Below are 20,319 nucleotides of genomic sequence, written 5' to 3'. Positions count from 1 at the left end.
CAGGCGTAGCGCAGCCTGCCTCCCTCCCTCGCACCCAGGGTGCCGGCCGGAGCCCCGCGACCCCACCGGGACGGGACGGGACGGGACAGGACGGGACGGGACGGGACGGGACGGGACGGGACGGGACGGGACCGGTCGGGACGGGACTGGACGGGACGGGACGGGACTGGACGGGACGGGACGGGACGGGACGGGACGGGACCGGTCGGGACGAACCGCTCCGGTCACGGCCGCGGCCGCGGCTCCTCAGGGCGGCCCGCCACAGGCGGCGGGCACGAAGGACCGGCAGGCGGGGCTGAGCAGCCACGGCACCCAATGGGCACAGGCGGTGTGAGAGCGGCACGGAGAGCAGCAAATGGGACGCCAGCGCGGGAGCAGGCGAAACAGCTCGAATGCCCGGGTGTTCGTAGGTCCCGCCGGCCCCCCCTTCCCCGCCGCCGCCGCCGCCACACGCGGCGCCCCGCGCTCCGAGAGGCGGCGCGGCCGACCTGCTCCAGGGGCGGGAGGCCGCGGGTGGAAGGCCCTTCCGCAGGGCGATAGCTGTTCCTCCCAGGGGTTTGTAGGCGCAGGGACGAGGCCGAAAGCAGCGCGTAACGCGTCCGGCTCCAGTGGAGGGGGAGCCGGTCCCGGCCGCTTCCCACCCCTCCTGCAGAGAACTACAACTCCCAGGAGGCCGCGGGGCGCAGCCGGCGCGCATGCGCGCAGGACTGCCGGAGGCTCTGCCGCGCCTCCTGGGCGCGCCGGCTGCGGGCGGCGGCAGCGGCGCGCTCTGATTGGCTGCGGCGCGGCGGCAGCGGCGCGCTCTGATTGGCTGCGGCGGCGGCGGAGGCAGTTTCCGGAAGGGGCGGGGGGCGGAGGAGCGACATGGCGGCGGAGAGCGGAGCGGGGCCGCAGGAGATGATGGAGGGTGAGAGCCCGCCGGGGCCGCTGCGGGGGCCGCGGGGGTCGGCGTGGCGCGGCCGCCTGCCTGCCTGCTCGAGCGCCGCCTCCGGGCCGTGCGGCTGCCGGCTGCGCGCCGCGGGGGCTTGCGGGCCCTCCGGGGTCGTGCAGCCCCCGTGTGCCCAGCCCGAGGGCCAGGGGCCGGGCCCTGCCGGGGCCGGTGTGTGTCACCGCGTGGCGGGATGCCCGCGGGCTCCGTGTGCCACAGGGAGAAGGAGTGGGGTTCTGGAGATGGCCGTGACGTAAAAAGTAAAGCTAACCAGAAGGAAACCTTCCGGATGGCGCTGGTTTTCCTTAGAAAGACTGAGGAGGGGGCAGCGAGGGGCGAGGAGCTTCTTCTGGTCCAGGCTCAGGGTGGCCACCGGAGCTGTGGCTCGGTGAACGTGGAGGGACCTGACAGGTTGTTCTGGGGAGGTTGCTCTTATCTGTGAGGATTTTTTTTTATCGATGCCTTCACTTCTTCGTGTCATTGGTACTATTGTACATGATACTGAATTTTTTTTTTAATTTTCTAAAAGCTCTTAAAATGTAATCGTTCTGATTCCATCTCCGTAATCTTTGGAATTGCACTTCATTGATCTAAGAAATTTCCTTTTTCCTCCAGTCTTCTTCCCAGATTGTTGGTTTTAGGAAGATGTGATGGGAGGAAAAAGTGCATCCAAAATCAAAGTAGAAACAAGGGGTAAGAGGCCTTTTATTTAAGACTAAACCTTTCATTTAGTTAACTTAGGATTTCTACTAACTGCGTAGTCGTTTCTGTGAATCCTGGTTATTTTACCTGCTTGCTGCTCGTGCCCTGCGCCCCGCTGCTGGGAGAAGCCTAACTCTGCCTGTCTGTGTCTCGTGCAGTCGATAAGAGGCTGGAGTCGGAGGAGTCGGGAGACGAGGAGGGGAGGAAGCAGGCGGTTCGCTTGGTGACAGAGCTGAGCCAGCAGAGCCTGCGCGATGAGCAGAACGGCGAGAACTCCGCAGGTACCGTGGCAGCCTCAGCACTGCCCGCGTGTGCGCACCCGCGGCAGCCCCCCGTGCTCCCGCTGCCTGGGTAGCCCAGAGCCATCTTCCTGAAATTCAATACCTCTGTAGCGTTCTCCTTGCTAGAATAAAGTTGCCTGCTTTTTATGGAACTGCTAGTGTTAGACCTTTGATTTTTTTTTTCCTTGTTTGTTTACCCGTCTGTGTTTCTCCTTGAAATATTTGCTATCAAAATGTAAAGCGTCTTTATTCATGTTTTTCTTTTATGGAAATTTAGAAACTTTATGTGGGAGGATGCTGGAAATTTTCATTGGAAGTTATCATGAGGAGCTTTTCATAATTCTACCTTTGTTTGTGTAGTTTTTTTGCCTAAAGAATTGCCAGGCTCCTCTGGAAAGCAACCAAGACTATTTCTAGATGGATTGAAGGAACCTGTCCCTTTTGTCGTTTTAATTTAAAAGTTCTAAGACATCTCAAAACTTTTTTGAGTTAAATTATATCTTTGAATCTTATTGGGTTTATATCTTTGAATTGATTATCTTTATAATTAAAGATAATTAATTATATCTTTGAATCCTGTTGGGTTTAAGCTTTTCCTGCTGATCCCACTGTTTGTACTAGAACGTGGGGTAGAAATACTGACAGACTTTAAAGCCTGTGGATGTTTGATGGAAGGGTTTTCAGTGGCTTGCATGGAACTTGTCAGAGCAGATCCATTTCCGCAGACCCTGTGTGGTGATTTGAGCCGAGCTTTTGGCGCAGTCTGAAGTGTAACATCATTCTTTTGACAGAGATGTCCTTGTTGTTATTATTATTGGGTTATTAGAAGGGAAATAATGAAAGAAATTTTAGTTCTTACAGTGGATCCCTGCTGGTCTTAACCTTGCACATTGGGATTTGCCAAAGTATTTTTCAAACAAGTAAATTGTTACTAGAATTTTAAATCTCTTCTCATAACTAAATGCACTCTATATGGATCTAATTTGTTGTTAATAATTTAAACCCCCGAAATATTAAGAAAGAAATGCTTTTCCATTCTTCATGGCTTTGCAAACTGTGCATCCCAAGCACTGTGCAATTGATGGAACCGTGCAGACCAGACAGAGCTTTCCTCTGCATGCCTGGAATCCTGAGTGTTTGCTCAGCTGCCGTGATTTAGCTGTGTGGTGGAGGTTGTATTTTGCACATTGTTCCCCTGGGAATTCTATGAAAGGAAGTACAGAAGTGATGTACTCTCACTCTAGTGAAAGCAAGAAAAGCACATTCAGATTTGTTTGCTGAATTACATTTGGGTGCTGTTTAATATAATGACTGTATTGTTACTTTTTCCAAACTGTAAGCACTCAGAAAACTAGGGCAGGAACCAAGCAGAGGAATAATTTTTGAGCATTCGAGATAGTTTCCACAACCAGCTTTGAATTTCTCAGCTGAAAGGAAAATGATGAGTTTTCCACATTTTTTCACAGAAGATCTTAAGTAGCTTGAGCAGCTGAAATTTCAAATTCATCATTTAGCTAATTCTCTGTGGAATAGAGCCTCTGGTTAGAAATCATATAACTGAGCTATTTATAATATTCTTCATGCATATGCACTTAAAAAGTGTAGTTAGGCTTTTTGTTGACTGAAATGCTTGCGGTACTGTGAACTTACATAACTCAGTAATGACTGTTCCCGCTGTGGAATTCGGGTTTTCTCAGTGGTGGATTTTTTTTTTTACACCTCTGCAAAGGCATGTGGCTTGCAGGTATAGGTTACACAAAAAGTCACTTAGGAAACTTCACTGCCAGGGTGATGGGATTTTTTCCATTGAGAAGTGTGGAATAAAGCAATTTGCAAGGGAAATTGCAGTCCTGGCTGTAAAGTGCTTGTAGGAGGGTCAGTTCAGAGGTTTTTTATATCCAGTCACTTCATAAATAAAATGACATATAAATGACTGTAAATTTGCTAGAACCATTTTTCTTTTCTTTCACTTTCCTTTTTTTTTTGTTCTGCTCTTGAGAGAAAATGAATTTTAACATTTTCCTACCAATACTGATTTACAGCTGGTACCAGATACACATCTCCCTCAAGCTGCTGTGTGCTTTGTAGACTTCATGACAGTTGGCTTTAGTACACAACAGCACTGCCTGTGTGTTTAGGTTCAAATTTCTTGTATTTTACTGAATTCAATGTGTGTCCTGTGTGATTTGGTTTTGCAGTTTTGGATTTGAGTGCTGTTTTCCACAGTGGCTATCATGAGTGGTCTCTCAAAGCCATATGTTAAAATTAAGAGGAGCCCCAGAACAGAGTATTTAACACATTACCTAAATCAAGTGTTTATAAATTAAAATATTCAAGCTTCCTAGCCAAATGAAGTCAAATAAATTTTTCTACTTGAATGGGGTTTTTTGCTGAAGATTTTTTCTTTACCAAGTGCATAATTGGCTTTACTGTTGGTGAACTTTAAAGTCTCAAAGGACTTGAAACTCAAAAAGTTCCTTCACCAAGAGCACTAAGTTACTGCCAGTATGACTCAATACCGGGGCATAACTGGGATTTTTTCGTGTGATATCTCAAATAACTGTTGTTCCAAAGCTGAGCACTGTTCCTGTGGGCTGTAAATTCTGCAAGGCTGCTTGTTTGGCTTGGAGCACTTCTCTCTGAATCTTTGCACCCAAGAAACAGGTCAAAGAGGTACAGCCTTGAGAGCAGCAGGGTGGACTATCCCACTCTCTTGCTGAAGTGCAGAGCTCCTGATATGGAACTAAAAGAAGAAAAAGCAGGTGTTGCTCACTGCTAATTGCTGACAGGCACATGGATGTGTGTCAATTTTTGCTGCCGTTTCTATCTTGCTGTTCAACATCCCCAAGACTACCAGCTCATTTTGCATTCCCAAAACATAATTTATGTTTCCTGCTATTTTGTGCTATTAAAAAAAAATAAAAAAAAGAGGATTGCTTTTTCAGTCTTAACTTCTGTGAATCAGCTCAGTGAGTCTCTTTCCTGTTTAAATGCTCAGGGAAGAGGAACAGCCCAAATACAGGAAGGTCAGTGATGATCTATGGACCACCAAACCCTTGGAGTTGGATGGTGGCATTAAAAATGGTGATGCTGGTACTGTTTGTGCCTGCACTACTACTTACAAGGGCAAGCATTTGCAGGAGAAACACTCATTAAATAGGAGCACTTGACATTTAACCATTCTGGGCTGTGAAAATAGTCACTGCTCCTGGGTTAAGGGAATGAGCTTGCATACATGCAGAAGTTAGTGCAAAGCCCTTGGGCTGTGACTGTAATTAAAGTTGCTTGAGTTTTTGGTAGCACTCAGAGAAGCTCTGCACATGAAGTAGAAAAATCTTGCAAATCGTGTTGTGTGTCAGTTTTGCAAAGCTGAATCAGACTTTGTTTTTCTTCAGAAATTGATGCAACCAGCACGCCATCTCCAACAAATGGGGATGGGCATGAATTATTCAGCATGAATTCTCCAGTAAATTTCCCTCCCTCATGTGCTGTGGTAGAAGCACAGCAAATGCTGGGGTGTTTTTCAGAGCTGTAAAAGCAATTCCCAAGGAAATTCATGCGGTGAGATAAACAGTGTTGTCTGGCATAGTGGAGAGTTCAGCCAAACAAAGGAAGGGAGATCCATGCAAAAGTGTTCACAACAGTGCCATAAAGTGGCAGTGCTAATAAAAAAAAACCCTGAAGGGTGGGATTGTTGAGATGCTTGGTCATTCCTGGTCCGCTCATTAGACAGTTAGGAATCCTTCTTGGCAAGGTTTTGTTGTGTTTTCAGAGGAGCACAGACACTTTGGATGGGGTAGGTGTGAAGGAAAGGCATCCTGCCCACCCTTGAGCCTGGAGTTTCCAGCAGCTACACAGGCAGGTTGGGCAAGGTGCTGATCTCTGTGTGTTTTACATCTGAGCATGAAATCCTGCTGTAAAGAAAGTTTTCCTGTAACGAGCTCTTGTGGTTTTAATGAAGCAGAATGTCTGAACTGTGCCTCTCATGTGTTTCTCCTCCTGAGGAGCATTTGCTCTCTGGATGTTGGCTGTTATCCTGCCTTTGGCTCTCTGGTACAGGGCCTTGTAATGTGTTTGCTTCTCCTGCAGGAGAAGCGGAGACCCCAGTGGACATGGAGACTATTAGCCTGGACCCAGAGGCTGAGGTAAAGGCAGATTTTTGTCCTTACGGGCTTTATTCAGCAGGAGACAAAGGTAGGCAAAGGCAAGTATTGAAACCTGGTTCAAAGATCTAATTCTTCTGAAGGTGCTGGCTACTGTGGTCCTCCTCAGAACTGATTCAGAGCCTTTAGACTAGCAGTAGAGGTGTTCTATTTTCATCACTAGCTGAAACGTTTCGTTAGTACTTTAGAATTTTAAATTAAGCATGGATGCACTGGAAGTGTGTCTGTGCTGCAGGAGGTACTGCTGGGCTGTGAGCTTCAGGGAGTCTGTTCAGTGAGCTGTTAGCTGCTGTGAGCCCTGTGGTGTGGAGCAGGCACAGTGACTTACCCAGCCCAGTGCCTTGGCATCAGCAACCTTGTGAGCCCGTTAGCAGCACAGGCTTTGAGCTGGGGCGGGGAGTGCTCTGTTTCTCTTTGACTTTCAAAACTGGAGCATCTGGAGCTGAGCAGCACAGATGGGAAGTGCCTTAGCTGATTGCCAGTGCAGAATTAACATTCACAAAACCACTGGTTATTCAAACTGTCAGTGACTCCTGCTCATCTGAGCCTGAAACTAGAAATGGCGACTTGTGTTCTGGTTAATCCCTAGCTAAGTAGGTAAGAGAACTTTATGCAGAACTTTATTTATGCAAGAATTTTTCCATCTCAATAAATTTCCGAAGGTTTCTAATTTTGGTAATACTCAGACTCGGGAAAGGGCTGTTGCATTATATGCAGTTGACACATTTTGCATTTGCAGTTGCCAAGTTCAGGCCATGTGTCTCAGTTGTGGTGGAAAAATCATGTGCCAAAGCCATTTTACAAATGCTCTTGGAAGGGAAGTTTTAATGAGCTACACATTTTGTAAGACTACGATTTCCTTAGAACAAAGTACCAGGTTGATCTTTAAAGACCAGATTTGTTTTGAAACAACTGCTAAATCCCTCCATTTCTCTTTAAGGATGTTGACTTGAATCATTTCCGAATTGGGAAGATTGAAGGATTTGAGGTGCTCAAGAAAGTGAAGGTAACAGTCCTGGGGAATAGAGAATGCCTGTTGGAACTGGGGATTTTGTAGATCTAACCTATAAGACGGCAGATAGAGGATCTCTTCTTGGCTGAGATTTAGTGAGTTGCTTCATTTTTAGCTGAAAATGTAGTTTAACCTATTTGTCAAGTGGTAATAAAAATGTTGGGATTTTGCAAGTGTGTCTTGGAAGTGGATGAGAGACAGTGCATCAGGGCACATCCTGGACTAGCACAGCAGACTGAACACAGAATAACCTGGATGGTAAAGCCCTCGAAGCAGGCCCAGTTAGAACATGTTCCTTAAGGCTTTCTCCAGTTAAGCTTTGGAGTATTTCCAAGGATGGAGATTATGTAGCCTCTCTGAGCTGCTGTTACTGTATCTGACCCTTATGGTTGAAAGATTTCCTTCTGTAGAATTGGAGTATACCAAGAAAAGATTGTACTAAACAAACAAAACCCAACAAGCCACTAACAACCCAACAAATTCTCAGCAAAACTTAACGGGGAAACCCTCACAAACATCTTTTTGTCTGTAAGCATAAAGGCATTACATGCAGTCCTTCATAGCCATTTTTCTGTTTCTTTCTAAACTTTTCCTCAACAATTAGACTCTGTGTCTCCGTCAGAATTTGATTAAGCACATTGAGAACCTGGAGCAATTGCAGACCTTGCGGGAGCTGGATCTCTATGACAATCAAATTCGGAAGATTGAGAACTTGGAGTCTCTGGTGGAGCTTGAGTGAGTCCAGGGGAATCACCAGGATTAGGCTGGGAGTGGTTTGCTACTAACTGTGTTACTCATGCTGTACTTATTCCAGTGTTTATCACCCAAGCTTCTCTCAGAATTTATTTTGGTGCTCTGTGAAGGATAATGTCTATTCTGTATTGATATTTAATCTGTGCAGTTAACAAGTTTCATTATCCTGAAGCTGCCCAGGGACAGGCAGCTGGAAATGAAACCTGTGCTGTGTAAGGCAGTGAGAATGGCTGGTGGTTGTAGTTTCCACACAGGTGTGGGAGCTCTCAGGCCCCCTTTGCTCTTGCAGCGAGAGCTCTGTGTAACAGGTGTTTATTCCTGCAAAAATGACAAGAGATTTTGGGTAAGGTTATTTTTCTTTTGAAGAGTGTTAGGGAAGGAGTATTACCCTTCCAAGTTTCTGAGTTTCTGGCATTTGCCTGGATCACTCTGGAGGTACATTACAAAAGTGTTCCCCTGGGGCAGGACTAGCCCATTTCTCACCATCACAACTGCTTCCTGCCAGGGAACCTTGACACGGTCCTGTCAGAGGCAGATCTTGTAGGCAGGTACCTTTCCCAAGGAAAATGCGGATTGGCTTCCTCCCACCATGGCAGCTCCATGGCTGGGCAAAATAATGGCTGTCTTCTGCATGTGGCAGATCATTTTTTCTTTCCAAACACACTGCAGAAGTATTTTGAAAGTTTTATTTGTTGTATTTTTTGATAAAAAGAAATTACATTCATGACTTTAGCTTCAAGGTCTAGCAAAGGCTTGAACTCTCCAGCCAGGGAGATTCCCCACCAATTTACAAGTGCCTCTTTCAGAATCATCCATGCCTGATGAGACCTTTTGGTTTGTTTTACCTCAGGGTCCTGGACATCTCCTTTAATGTTCTGCGACACATTGAAGGACTGGATCGGCTTACCCAGCTTAAAAAGCTCTTCCTTGTCAACAACAAAATCAGCAAAATTGAGAATTTGAGCAACTTGCAGATGCTACAGATGTTAGAGTTGGGATCCAATCGAATTCGGGTAGGTGTGCTCTGAGGGATGTTGGCTGGAGAGTTTTCAGCTCTCTCGTGTGATATTGGCATTTTCTGAAAGGGCACTGCATTGACTTTGGTTTGCAGTTTTGTTGGTTTTTATTGTTCCAGTCACTCCCTCTGCTTATTGCTGTGCATGCTGGAGCCTTTCATTCTGCATTAGTGCCTGGCTACTAAATCACCATTTGTGAATTTTTGTCTTTAATGAACTCGTATATCCCCTGTGTGTTTCCTTTTGCAGGTCATGGTTTCTTCCTGCTGGAGAGCCAAGCCTATCAAAACTAGCAGTTGTTTTCTCTTACCTTTCTACACACTGGTGCTGAGTCCATGAAAGCTGTTGAAAATAAAATTAGTTTGGTTTGCAGGTGCAATTGACAGCCTGCCATGGTAGTCAATCTTGTTTAGGAAAAAAATTTTCTTGAGGCTTTGCTCTGGAATGCCTTTAAAACCTAAAACTTGGTACTATACTGCTGATTGCTTTGGGGTTTTATTGTGCATACTTTTTCAATTTAAGATTTGTGCCACTTCAGGGAGAGCAGTTATGGGTAGTCTCTCCTGTCCCTAAGGTATGATTCACTGTATTTGCTCAGTTCATAAGAGAACTGGTCAGACAGATGGCACAAAAGACTTGCAACATGCAAAATAAGCTCCTTTTTTAAAGCTTTTTTTAATTACATGCTCTTTAGAAAATACTTAAAGAAGATGAGTGCATTTCAATCAATGTGGAAGTTGGTGCTGCCCATTTATAGTCTCTGAGAAATTACTTGCTATGCTGAAAGATTAGGAAAAGATCTGTTTGTCCTCTTTGTTTCAGGACTTGTGGAAGAACACTTGTCTTTGTAGAAAAGAAGGAAAATTCAGCTATTAAAAACAGTCTTCTAAAGAAGAAATGTGTGCTGCCTTTTTGAAGAGGAGGAATTTTGGTTTCCTCCTAAAGCCAGACTGGACTGCATTGTTTTCCAGGAATTTCTGCTTTGGAAATGAAATTATTTAGGGGGCTAAATCTAGAGTGTGAGAACATCAGCCAGGTCAGATGAAGGATCGGGAACCTTAGAGTTTGCATAGGATGGGGGAACAGGAGTTAAGGAAAGAAGCAGAGCAGGCTCAGCACACTGATCCTTACATGACACAAGTTGGGTTAAACAAAGCTGTGCTGTATTCTGTATCTAAGCATCATTATCATCTGGGACAATAAACCAGCTAGAATTGATACTTGGGCAGTACATTGTCAATAATGTTGTCAAGCCAAGGAATATATTTTTAACAATGAGATTAGATTTCTTTTATGTGTTTTCTCAGTGTTGAGCTTAAGCATATTAACAGAACAAACAAACAAAAGAAACCTTAAATTGTCACTGTATGGGTAACACAAGCTTCTTAAATTACTTTATTTTTAGTGTTTTTTTTCTGTTTGTCTGTTAATTCTATTCTGACTTCTTCAAACAGCAGTGTTCTCTGCTTCTAATTGCTTTATTGGAGTGAGTAACCTGTGAGTTGGCTTGGCACAAAGAAATCTCATGCTGCCTGGGGCTACCTAGAACTCCTGGTCTGATTTTCTCTGGGTGCAGGGTGCCTTGGCTCTATGTTTCACAGCTGGACATACCCTTAACTCTTTAAGGTACAAGCCTGTGGACTCTACAGGCAGTGTTCTTGGCTCTGAGGTGCCTGATTGATTTCTTCCTTGTGTATTAAAGCTGCTGCAGCAGGGCTGTTCTTGCCTACTCGAACTTAGCTTGGAAGCCCTCATGAATTAGCACTTCTTGCTCTGTTTCTTTTGGGGAGCAGAACTTTATGCTTGAGCTGATATATTTAATGCTTTTTTTTTTTCTTAAAGCTGGGCTGAGGCAGCTGTAATGTAAAGCACTTCTTTACTTGTTCTTGGGTTTTTGTCCCCTCATGTCCATCTGTTCCATTCCTCTCCCTGCACTGAGTCATCAGTATTTCCTCCTCAGGGCTGGAGAAGTTGCCAATGAGCAAAAAAATCTATAATTTTTCTTGCAAGGTCAAAACAGGGCTAAGTCTATAATCTAGAAGGGGGGTGAATGCCAATTTGAGCTGATGAACCCTGTATGTTCAGTCTTCTGGCTGCTGTGGGATGGAGGTTGAAAAGCTTCTTACCTTTCCTGAGTGTCCATCTTCTCCTTCCTGATGTTAGTACATGCACAGGTAAACACAGAGTGATCCAGGTGGTGCTAGGACTCAGTGGCCTGGCTCCCCAGCACTACTCATTTGAAATTTTGGCAGGCAAGAAGCATGTGGAAAAGCTGAGATGTCACAGCCTGCCGGAGCACAGACACACAGCTCTGGGTGTGTCTGTGTCCTTATTACTGTTTTACTGTGAGCTGAAGTCTGGTTGTAATGTCCTTGTTGCTTTTAACAGCATCTTGGTTTCTTTAATTCAGAGGCTTTTCCCTGCAAAATAAAAGTGTCCCCTTTTGTTTGCAGGAGCCTTTTGTAATCTTACCCTTTTCCCCTTTTTTCCTGTTTTCACTCTTCTGTTCATGCTTTCTCCCTTCCTTTGTAATATCCTTGATGCTTCACAGAAATCCTAATTTTCTCTTCCTGAAGGCTGAGCTCCAGCTAAACTGGTACAGTGTCTGTATTCTCCCAGTAAAGTGTGTATTTCAAAAGTGTACATCACTCAGACTGGTGAGGGTGTGTTCTGCCAAAGCAAGGCTGTACAGCCAGTAGTTAAATCCAGTAACACACACACCTGTGAGACAGTTAACTTTGCTTATGGCAGAGAAGCTGAACAGCTTGCCTCTGTGTTATACAGTCGCTGATGTGCAGGAGTCAATTTACAAATTCTGGTTTTTCTTCCCAGATTCCCTTTCCATTCACTAGTAACAGCTTTTTTTTTTGCTTCACAAATGAGTATCTTCTACCCAGGATACACCACATGGTTCTAATGTGGCTAGAAAGTGACAGCCACATCTCCCAGGTGGAGTTTTGCAATAACACTTTCTCCTCTGCTCATTTCACAGGTAATTGAAAACATTGACACCTTGGCTAATCTTGACAGTCTGTTCCTTGGAAAGAATAAAATCACCAAGCTCCAGAACTTGGATGCCCTGACAAACCTGACTGTGCTCAGTATACAGGTACTGGTTGTGTTCTGAAAGCCTTGAACCACCCTGTGAGACAGGATCAGCTCTTCTGAGTCACAGACTCCCAGGATGGTTTGGGTTGGAAGGAGCCTTAAAGACCATTTTGCTCCGTGCCTCTGAAATGGGCAGGACACCTTGCACCATCCCGGGCTGTGTCCCAAGCTCCCTCAGGGATCCAAGGGCAGCCACTGCTTCTCTGTGCCAGGCCCTCACCTCCCCCACAGAGAAGAATTTCTTCCTAACATCTAATTTAAACCTGTCTTCCTTCAGTTAAGGCCATTCCCCCTTGTCCCATCACTGCATACCCTTGTGAAAATCCCTCTCCAGCCTTCTTGTAAGCCCCCCATTAGCAGGTCTGCAGGGTTAGAGTCAAACTCCTGTGCTGGAAGGAAGTGTGATATTCTTTGTGTTGGTTTTTTTTTTCATCCTTTCATGCTACTTGAGATTGACAGACACTGATAAAATTATAAAACAGCTATTTGATTTTTTGGAAGAATGAACAGGAAATGAATGCAATCCCCTATTTCCTTCCTGAGACACTGCTTCCTAATGTATTACAGTAACACTGAAAGTGTTGTGCCAGGTAGTCTTTACAATGACAGTGGCTCAGAGTCACTGCCTTCTTACTGAAGAGGCAAGAAATATGAACGAGCCTGTGCTGAATGCAATCTGTCCTTAATGTGCTTTCAAACAGCTTCTTCCTTTCTGAAAGGTGAAATATACTCAGCTGATTTCTTTCACTGAATCTCCTTCTTATCCATATGACAGTGCTTGTGCATTCTACTGTCTCTTAAAGCTGCTGACAAGACACTGACTACCTGCTGTGGTACCTGTATGTGCCATTATTCTGCAGGCCATAAAGAATTAGCTACAGCAGAGTGCAGTGTGATTAAGGTGGTGTAACTTCCTCTCTGACCTTCCCATTTGTAAAGACCTACAAAATGAACACTATTCATGCATAGGCCTGCTGTTTGTTAAGACACCAAGCCAAAAACATTAAGGCTGCAACTTTTGATGGGAAGGTCAGAGTCTGATCTTGCTGGAGACTGGGACTCCCATGGGACTTCTCATGCATCAGTGGTGCAGAGATCAAACAGCTGAGCTCCCAAGATCTGTGCGGGCCCAAGCAGACTATTTCCACTCCCCAGCCATACTTTAGAGAAATGGTTTTCCCCCAATGAGTCACATGGCTTTGAGTTTGTTTGGAGGGTACTAAACAGCCTGCTGCACTTCCAGAATAACCGGCTGACCAAGATTGAGGGGCTGCAGAGCTTGGTGAATTTGCGGGAGTTGTACCTGAGCCACAACGGCATCGAAGTCATCGAGGGACTGGAGAACAATGTGAGGCTTTTGCTGACTGTGCAGCACAGTTGTTGCCCTGAGCTGCTTGTGTTAGTGGCTTTTCTGGAAGTTTTTGTTCCTCGGTTTCCCCAGTTAGGTGTGGGTTCCTGAGTCTCTTGAGAGACCGCGAATATCCAAGTGTTTGTTACGTGTTAAAGTATCTCGTGTGGGTAAAGATCCTCCACGTATTTTGGAGTAGAATTATTTTTGTGACATGGAGCAGTCGCCTGGCTGACCCTCAGCCATGGGAAGGCTCCTGGACACAGCTGCTGCAGCCTTTCAGACAGCAGCTTGTAGATAACCATGAGTGCTTTTCAATAGGACAAAACTGGAGCTGGGAGAAAGAGAGGCCAGCCATGGCATGCACTTTGCCTTCCTGTCAGTGTACATGTCTGTCTTTTTGGGTGGGATGGGTTTTGTGGAAGCCTGTATAATTTTCATTCTCACCCAGCAAAAGCTTTTCTAAAATTGTTGAGTTTCCTGCTGCTAGGAGTTTGTTCAACTCTGGTGCTCCAGAGGACACTTCGGATCTGATTTTTAATGCTCCTCTTCATGTACTCACTTTTTAGGAGCCCTTGGCTTGCAGTTGCCATCCAGCCAGTAACTGCCTTCATTTTTGTCACATGGCTTCTGGGGGGTCAGTAGCCCAGCTTAACTAAAAACAATCTTCCTTGTTCCATAGGGGCAGCAAGAGTTGAGCTGAATGTGAGCAGCTGGCAATAACGTGTCTGCTCCTGACAGTTTCCAACTCTGGGCCTGGAAAAAGTGTCACAGAGAAGATGAAAGGAAATCAGATCTAATATTTTTGTGTTTGCTTTGTCTAGAACAAACTCACAATGCTGGACATTGCAGCCAACAGAATTAAGAAGATTGAGAATATCAGTCACCTAACAGAGCTGCAGGAGTTCTGGGTAAGCACAGGCCAGAGCTGTTCCCCAAAATGTCTGTGCCACAGGGAGGGAAAGCCTTCTGATGGGCAGCATATGGACGTGTGTGCCTTGGAGGGAACTCTTCTAGTTCTGGTGATCAGCTTTAAGGTCTTGACAGTCTGCATGGATAGAGTGTGTGGTGGTTTTCCCTAGGGAAAGGGAAGAGCTTGAAGATTTCTTTGTCAAGTTTTGCTGAGTGGTAAGGAGCCTGTCTCTGCCTAGGAAATGGGCCCTGCCTTCCTGCTCAGGTTGGTTATGAAACAGCCCCACATGTCCTATTTCTGTAGCTGCTCTTTCTGTAAGTGAGCATGACACAGTACCAGGGGAAGCACAGAGCTTGTGCAGAGCAGAGTTGGTATATTTATGGTGTTATAAATATGAAGGGAAAAAAAAAAACTTCTGGTTCCATTCCTTTGAGGTAGATAACAGTTTAGGATTGCTTCTGTTTCTTTCTGGCACCCTGAATTGCTGAGCTCTTTGGCTTTCCTCGGTCAGGTCAGGAAATTCAGAGATGCCCTGTCCTGAAGCACCAGCACTGTGCCATGTTTGGGAGCTGTGCACAAACGTGCTCGTGTGAAGAAATGGAGAAGCAGCAGCAGATGTTCATGAGCTGGCACGTGCTTTAGCTCTTGTAGAGTCTCTGCATTCAAGGCAGAGAATAAGAGCCGTGCTGTATAATGTCTGTCATTTGGAGTTATTTACACTCTTGGGCAGATGCTGAGAGAAAAGGAGTGGAAAGCAGCTTCAAGTGAAACCCAGCTGGAGTCTGGAGTCCAGGCTCCTTAGATGGTTTTCCTCATCTTGCAGTGTGGCTGAGGAGCCAGCCAGCAGTGTTACCTGGCCATGCCTGTCTGTAAGGAGCTCTTAAGGAGCAGGACTGAGAAGCCTTTTAATTGCCCATTAATCTTTTGGGCAGTAGAGGTGAGGCAGTGCAGTGTGGCTGGTGTGGGGCCTGTCCTGATCCCATACAGTGTCCTCCTGTTTTCCTCTTTGCTGTTGCTGTGCTTATAGGAGGTGTCTGCACTGGTTGCACTTGTACTGAAAGGACAGGCCAGAGCTGCACTTGGCTGGATTCCTTTGCAAAAACACCAGTGTGTTCAGAGTCCTTTGTCAGAGCAGAGTACTGGCCAAGATCTGTTAGCTGAACACAGAAAATGCCCTCCTGGCTTTGTTCCAGCCTTCCAACGCTATGTTTAAAAAACCTGATATGTTTGAAAAGAAGCAGGGCAGAATTTTAAATGGAAACCAGTGTTGTATCTCCCAATTTATATTTTTTTCACTGACTGCATGGTTAAAGCCACCTAACAATGTCCTTTAACACCTAAAGTAAACAGAATTCAAAATCCTAGCTACTGTGACAGTCTTCTAGCAGTTTCCCAGTAGCACATCCCCAGTGGAGGGACTGAGATATCTGAAAGTTGAGTGACTTGGCTGAAGTAACATTGTGATGAGCTGTAGCAGAATGAGACAATCCAGTGAGGTTTTTTTATATTTCATGTGAAGGTGGCATTGCTGCAGTGACTCTGTATCCAAAAGCAAAGGGTGCTGTGGTCTCAGGGCTGGACAGCATGTGTCCACCTTGCAGCTTTGCTTCCTTGTTGGACAGCTGTAGCACTCTTTCTTTTGTGTGCAATTGCTGAGGCAGCAATGAGGCAGGAGAAGAACCCAAATCGGAGAGCTTGGCATTTCTTCTGGAGTGTAGAAGCAGTTATTGCAGGGAAGTTTATGTAGAGGAGAGAGGAAAATGTTGCTTTTCTTGTTAGTTTGGGACCTTCTTTAATATTTCCTGAGAAGTCATAAAAGTAAAGATGGGTGTGACAGTGGAAATAAATTATGATATAAAGATTTCCAGCCCATAAATGCATGGTGGAGTGGGAGATGGTGTAGAGACTGGCCTGGTGCCTTGCAGGGTCTTTCCTAGCACACTGGCTGGACTGGATCTGCTGTCTGAAGGGTGGGGCATCTGCCCAGCAGGCAGGACAGCGTGGGGCAGTTGGGTTTAGTGCTGAGGCCTGGGATGTGAGACAGGAAAGCTCATCTCAGAGGCTCCAGGGCAAGAAGGCTCTTGTAGAGAAGGTGTTTGTGAGCAGTGGTGCCCTGGTAGCAGTGACACAGCACCACGACTGCTCTCCTTCTTTTGGGGGTCCCTGTGGGTGTGAACATGCCTGTGTGTGCTCTGCAGATGAATGACAACCTCGTGGAGAGCTGGAGCGACCTGGATGAGCTGAAAGGAGCCAAGAATTTGGAGACTGTATACCTGGAGAGAAACCCCCTGCAGAAGGACCCCCAGTACCGGCGCAAAATCATGCTGGCCCTCCCGACTGTCCGGCAGATCGACGCCACCTTCGTTCGATTCTGAGCCTCTTGCTGCCCTCTCTCCCCTGCCCTCCTCCAAGAAATGTCCCAGCGGGGTTTTTTATCCACTCACCACTCCCCAGGTCTTCAGTACACTGACACACACAGGGCAAAAAGTCAACAAAAAGCACTGAAACCAGGTCTCGTGTACAATGCACTCATTGTTTTTGAAATGTTGTTATTATTATTATTAAATCTTAACACAAGAGCCTTCAGCGTGCCTGTGTTTTTTATTTCATGGGGGAGGTTTTACCAGAAGGTGTTTGTAGCAGACTGAAGCCATGGGAGCCACTTGCAGACTACTGTTGACTCTGTGACACACGTTCAGGTTAGGGATGTCCTCACAAGCACCACCTCCAGATCAAGGCTCGAGAGTGGCCTGTAAAAAGGTGAAAAAAAGATCTGACCCTGGTTAGTTACCAGGTATACCAGGTGGTAAAACATTCTTCCTCCAAATAGTGGCTGGGCACCGAAACAGGCACCCTAGGCCAGTGGTCATGGCCCTGAGTCTGCCAGAGCTCAAGGAGCATTTGGACAACACTCTCAGATGCAGGGTGTGATTCTTGGGGTTGTCATTGTCCTGTGGGACCAGGAGTTGATCTTCAATGACCCTTATGAGTCCCTTCCAATTAAGGAAAATACCTTAATGAGGGACACCTGCAGATTCCCAGGCTCCCTTTTTTTTAGGTGTGGATACACTGGAAGAACTGTTTCCCTTCAGTGAATGTACAATACCCTGTCTGCCACTCAAGCTGTGACACTCCCCTGCTCTCCCACCTCTGTCACTGCAGGCATCTTTTTATCTCCTTATTCACCTCCCATGTGTGGGGGTTCCTGTCTGCTCGGCTTCACGAGGTGTTTCCAGTTCCTGAGCTGAGCTCACTTTGCCTGGTCTTTTAGATGTGAAGTGCTCGGGCATGGGCTGGACCCAGTGGCTGGTGTGGAGGAGTCTCTGACCTTTCCATCACCCGATCCCACACGCTGGTGGACATGCCTTTGAGCTGGGTAACCCCAAAGAAAAGTCCTTACCTACAGTGACAGAGGAGGTTGCTCCACAGCACGTATTTGGCTGAGGTGGTGGAGGAGAGGGGCTGGGGTGGTGACGTGACAGGAGAACATGGCACCAGACCACTGATCTCTCGTGTCCCCTTGCTTTCCACCTGAAAACATTCCTGATGATAGGTGTCCCCAGATGTGGACACTGGCACTGCCAGGAGGGGTGGTGGGGCTGTGCGCTGTCCATGAGCCATGGGCACCCCATTGCCTGGGTCTGCTGCTCAGCACTAGGAGGAAGGAAGGGGCACGAAGGCTCTGCCATGCAACAGGAGCTCCACAGATGGCCCCCCTGCAGCCTGGTGGGGCAGGATGGTGGCAGTGGGTGAAGAGGCCATGGAAATGCCCCAGGTGGGTGGTTACAACCCATTTCTGCTGCAGCCAGGCTGCCTGGGGGAATCGCTGTGCTCCTCACCCCCAGCCCAGCCACACAGCCCTGGACAAGAGGAGCATGGCCAATGTCTCCAGCAACAGCTGCACAAAGATAGGTGAGGGAAAAAGGAGCTTGGAGTTCGACTCCTTTCCATCCTGGAGAGGAGGCTGGGGCAGGAGAGGGTCTGTTAGGTTGAGGAGCACAGGAAAAGCCCGAGTGTTCCATGGCTGGAGCTGGCAGCTGGTCCATACATCATGTTCAGAGGGCACTGGACCCCAAAGCCCTGGCAGGCACCAGCCTACTCATCCTACTCAGGTGCTCCAGCCCTTCCCTTTCATGAGACAGGTGCAGTCCTCAGTCCTGTTAATCAACTCTCCCAGCTTCCTGCTTCCCGTGCTAGGAACACCCAAGGGAAGTGGCTGGAGCCCCCTCCAGAGCGGGCACGTCCTTCCCTCAGCTCCTTGTTTCACTCACAAGACAATGCCCAGCCCCACTAGAGCACCATGTCATGGAGGAGAGAGACATGCAGGACAAACAGGGCTTTGGGTTCCAACATGAGATCCCTTTCCTTGCCTCAGCCTTGGTCCTGGTGTGGGAAACCATCCCCCAGGAGCTGAGCTGGCAGCAGGACATTGTGAGAACAGGGACTTGCAGGAGAGATCTGCTGCCATCCACAGGACCTGGAGGAAGAAATTTCTGGATGAGCTTCACTCTGCTGGGATGCACATAGAAAAGGTACCCAGTGATCTGACTCCAGATTTCAATCCCCTTGTGGTAAATGCAGCCTTGATTAGTGGCTTGTTGGATCCAGAGGAGGATATGCCCTGCCATGGGGGCCTCTTAAAGGAGGGGAGCCAGGGGTGTGATGTGTTTGTGTTCATCTCCTGGGTCAGCTCTACCAGGCTGATCCACACCAGCACAGTCACCCCAGTGCTGCCCACATAAAGGTGCCAGCAGCCTTATCTTTTCTCTTCTGCTGGAGTCACCTTCTCCCCACAGCACAGGGCTGGAGAAGGCGGTGCCCTATGGAGTGCAGCCTGCAGCCTGCTCTGCTGCTGTGCAGCAGCTCCAGCTCTGGGTGCCTCTGCAGGTGAGGGGCTGCGCTGCCCACGCTGCAGGGGAAGGGGGACAGTGCCCCAGCGCTCCTGGGTGTCCCACTCTGCATGACCAGCTGCATTTCTCTGGGGCTCTGATGGGGTTTGCAGCCTCCTTGCTTTCCAGGGGACCCAGCGACCCCCAGTCACCACTCTTGTCCCATGGACAGCTGTGGGATCCCACTTCATTTTGCTTCTCCTCCAGAGCCCCATCTCTTCTTTCTCTGGCTCCTGAAAAGCAGGTTCCTGGGCCTTTGGGCAGGGCTAAAGGACAGGGGAGCGCTGCTGCCACCACAGGCAAGGAGCACTGTGGCAGGGGGACTGTCCCATCAGAGTGGGGGCACTCACGCGGCCACAGGATGCCTGGGGCTGAGGCAGTGCCAACTGGCTGTGGGCTAACTGGTCCCAGTCTGGGACCCATCATCAGCCCTTTTGTCCCACCCTGGCAAAGAGGAAGAGAGCTCTGTGTGAACCAGGTAAGCCCTTCTTTCCCTGGGGCTGCTCTGGATACATTCCTGGACTCCGAGCCTGGGGCATCCACTCACAACTCTGCCGTGGCTCCTGCAGGTTTGGCAGCTGTCCCACAAACTACCTGAGCCCTCTGGGGATCCGCAGTGAGGAGCTGAGTGCCAGCTGGGACAGACCAGCCCCTGCACTGGCATTGCCAGCTGGTGTGTGCTGTGGGAATTCCTTCCCATGCTCGGGGTCCCATCCCGCAGTGCCAGCAGGCTGAGGGCCCCGCTGTCCCCGCAGGGCAGCCCGAGTGGATGCCCCACGGAGCTGGCACAGGAGCTGGTGGGGAACCACATCTTCAACAACGTGCAGGAGGTGGCCAGCCTGTGAGTATGCCCTGGCTTGCCAGGGCCATCACGCGTCCCTGAGCTCACACAGGATGCCAAGGGCATGTTCAGTAGCAGAGGACATGGTGGCCCTTCTTTTGTTCCTCCAGAGAGCTGAAGTGCTGGTGGCATAAGCAGAAGCTCCTCTCAGCCAAGAGGAGGGGGGTCAGCCCTGGTGGAACAGGCACGCTGGGCTGTGGGCCACCAGCTGCTGGGGTTCAAAGGGCTGCTTGATGAAGTCCTGGAGATGGATAGGGACTGGCCTCGGGCTGGGGAGTGCTGAGAGGAGCTGGGAGAGAGAAAGGCTGCCCCACTCCCCACAGGATGGGGCTGTGAGAAGCTGCAGTTGATGCTGTCATCTCAGT

At 47.9% G+C, this 20,319-nt stretch overlaps 1 protein-coding gene across 2 annotated transcripts; it reads left to right on the top strand.

The window, feature by feature from the left end:
- The first annotated feature begins 784 nt into the window (after nt 1-784).
- PPP1R7 (protein phosphatase 1 regulatory subunit 7) lies at nt 785-16,803 on the top strand. Of its 2 annotated transcripts, XM_068201262.1 has the most exons (11): nt 785-907; nt 1,544-1,621; nt 1,789-1,911; nt 6,001-6,056; nt 7,015-7,080; nt 7,691-7,821; nt 8,690-8,852; nt 11,848-11,964; nt 13,207-13,311; nt 14,136-14,222; nt 16,423-16,803. In XM_068201262.1, exons 2-11 carry the CDS (start codon nt 1,579-1,581, stop codon nt 16,597-16,599), a joined length of 1,068 nt encoding a protein of 355 aa, XP_068057363.1. In that variant the 5' UTR covers nt 785-907; nt 1,544-1,578; the 3' UTR covers nt 16,600-16,803. The 2 variants fall into 2 exon arrangements, with proteins under 2 accessions (XP_068057363.1, XP_068057364.1); XM_068201263.1 differs by lacking the exon at nt 1,544-1,621 and having other exon boundaries at nt 799-907.
- The last annotated feature ends 3,516 nt before the right edge of the window (nt 16,804-20,319 follow it).

The sequence above is a fragment of the Anomalospiza imberbis genome, chromosome 10, assembly GCF_031753505.1.
Source record: "Anomalospiza imberbis isolate Cuckoo-Finch-1a 21T00152 chromosome 10, ASM3175350v1, whole genome shotgun sequence".
NCBI lineage: Eukaryota > Metazoa > Chordata > Aves > Passeriformes > Viduidae > Anomalospiza > Anomalospiza imberbis.
Note: the sequence above shows the minus strand (reverse complement) of the source record. Positions and strands in the feature narration are given on the sequence as shown.

What these genes read in the sequence shown, in the direction of transcription:
- PPP1R7 (XM_068201262.1), top strand. Translation starts at nt 1,579, where the DNA reads ATGGGAGGAAAAAGTGCATCCAAAATCAAAGTAGAAACAAGGG. An exon ending in GCCTGGACCCAGAGGCTGAG is followed by an intron (nt 6,057 to 7,014) that starts GTAAAGGCAGAT and finishes TTTCTCTTTAAG; the next exon opens with GATGTTGACTTGAATCATTT. An exon ending in TGACTGTGCTCAGTATACAG is followed by an intron (nt 11,965 to 13,206) that starts GTACTGGTTGTG and finishes CTGCACTTCCAG; the next exon opens with AATAACCGGCTGACCAAGAT.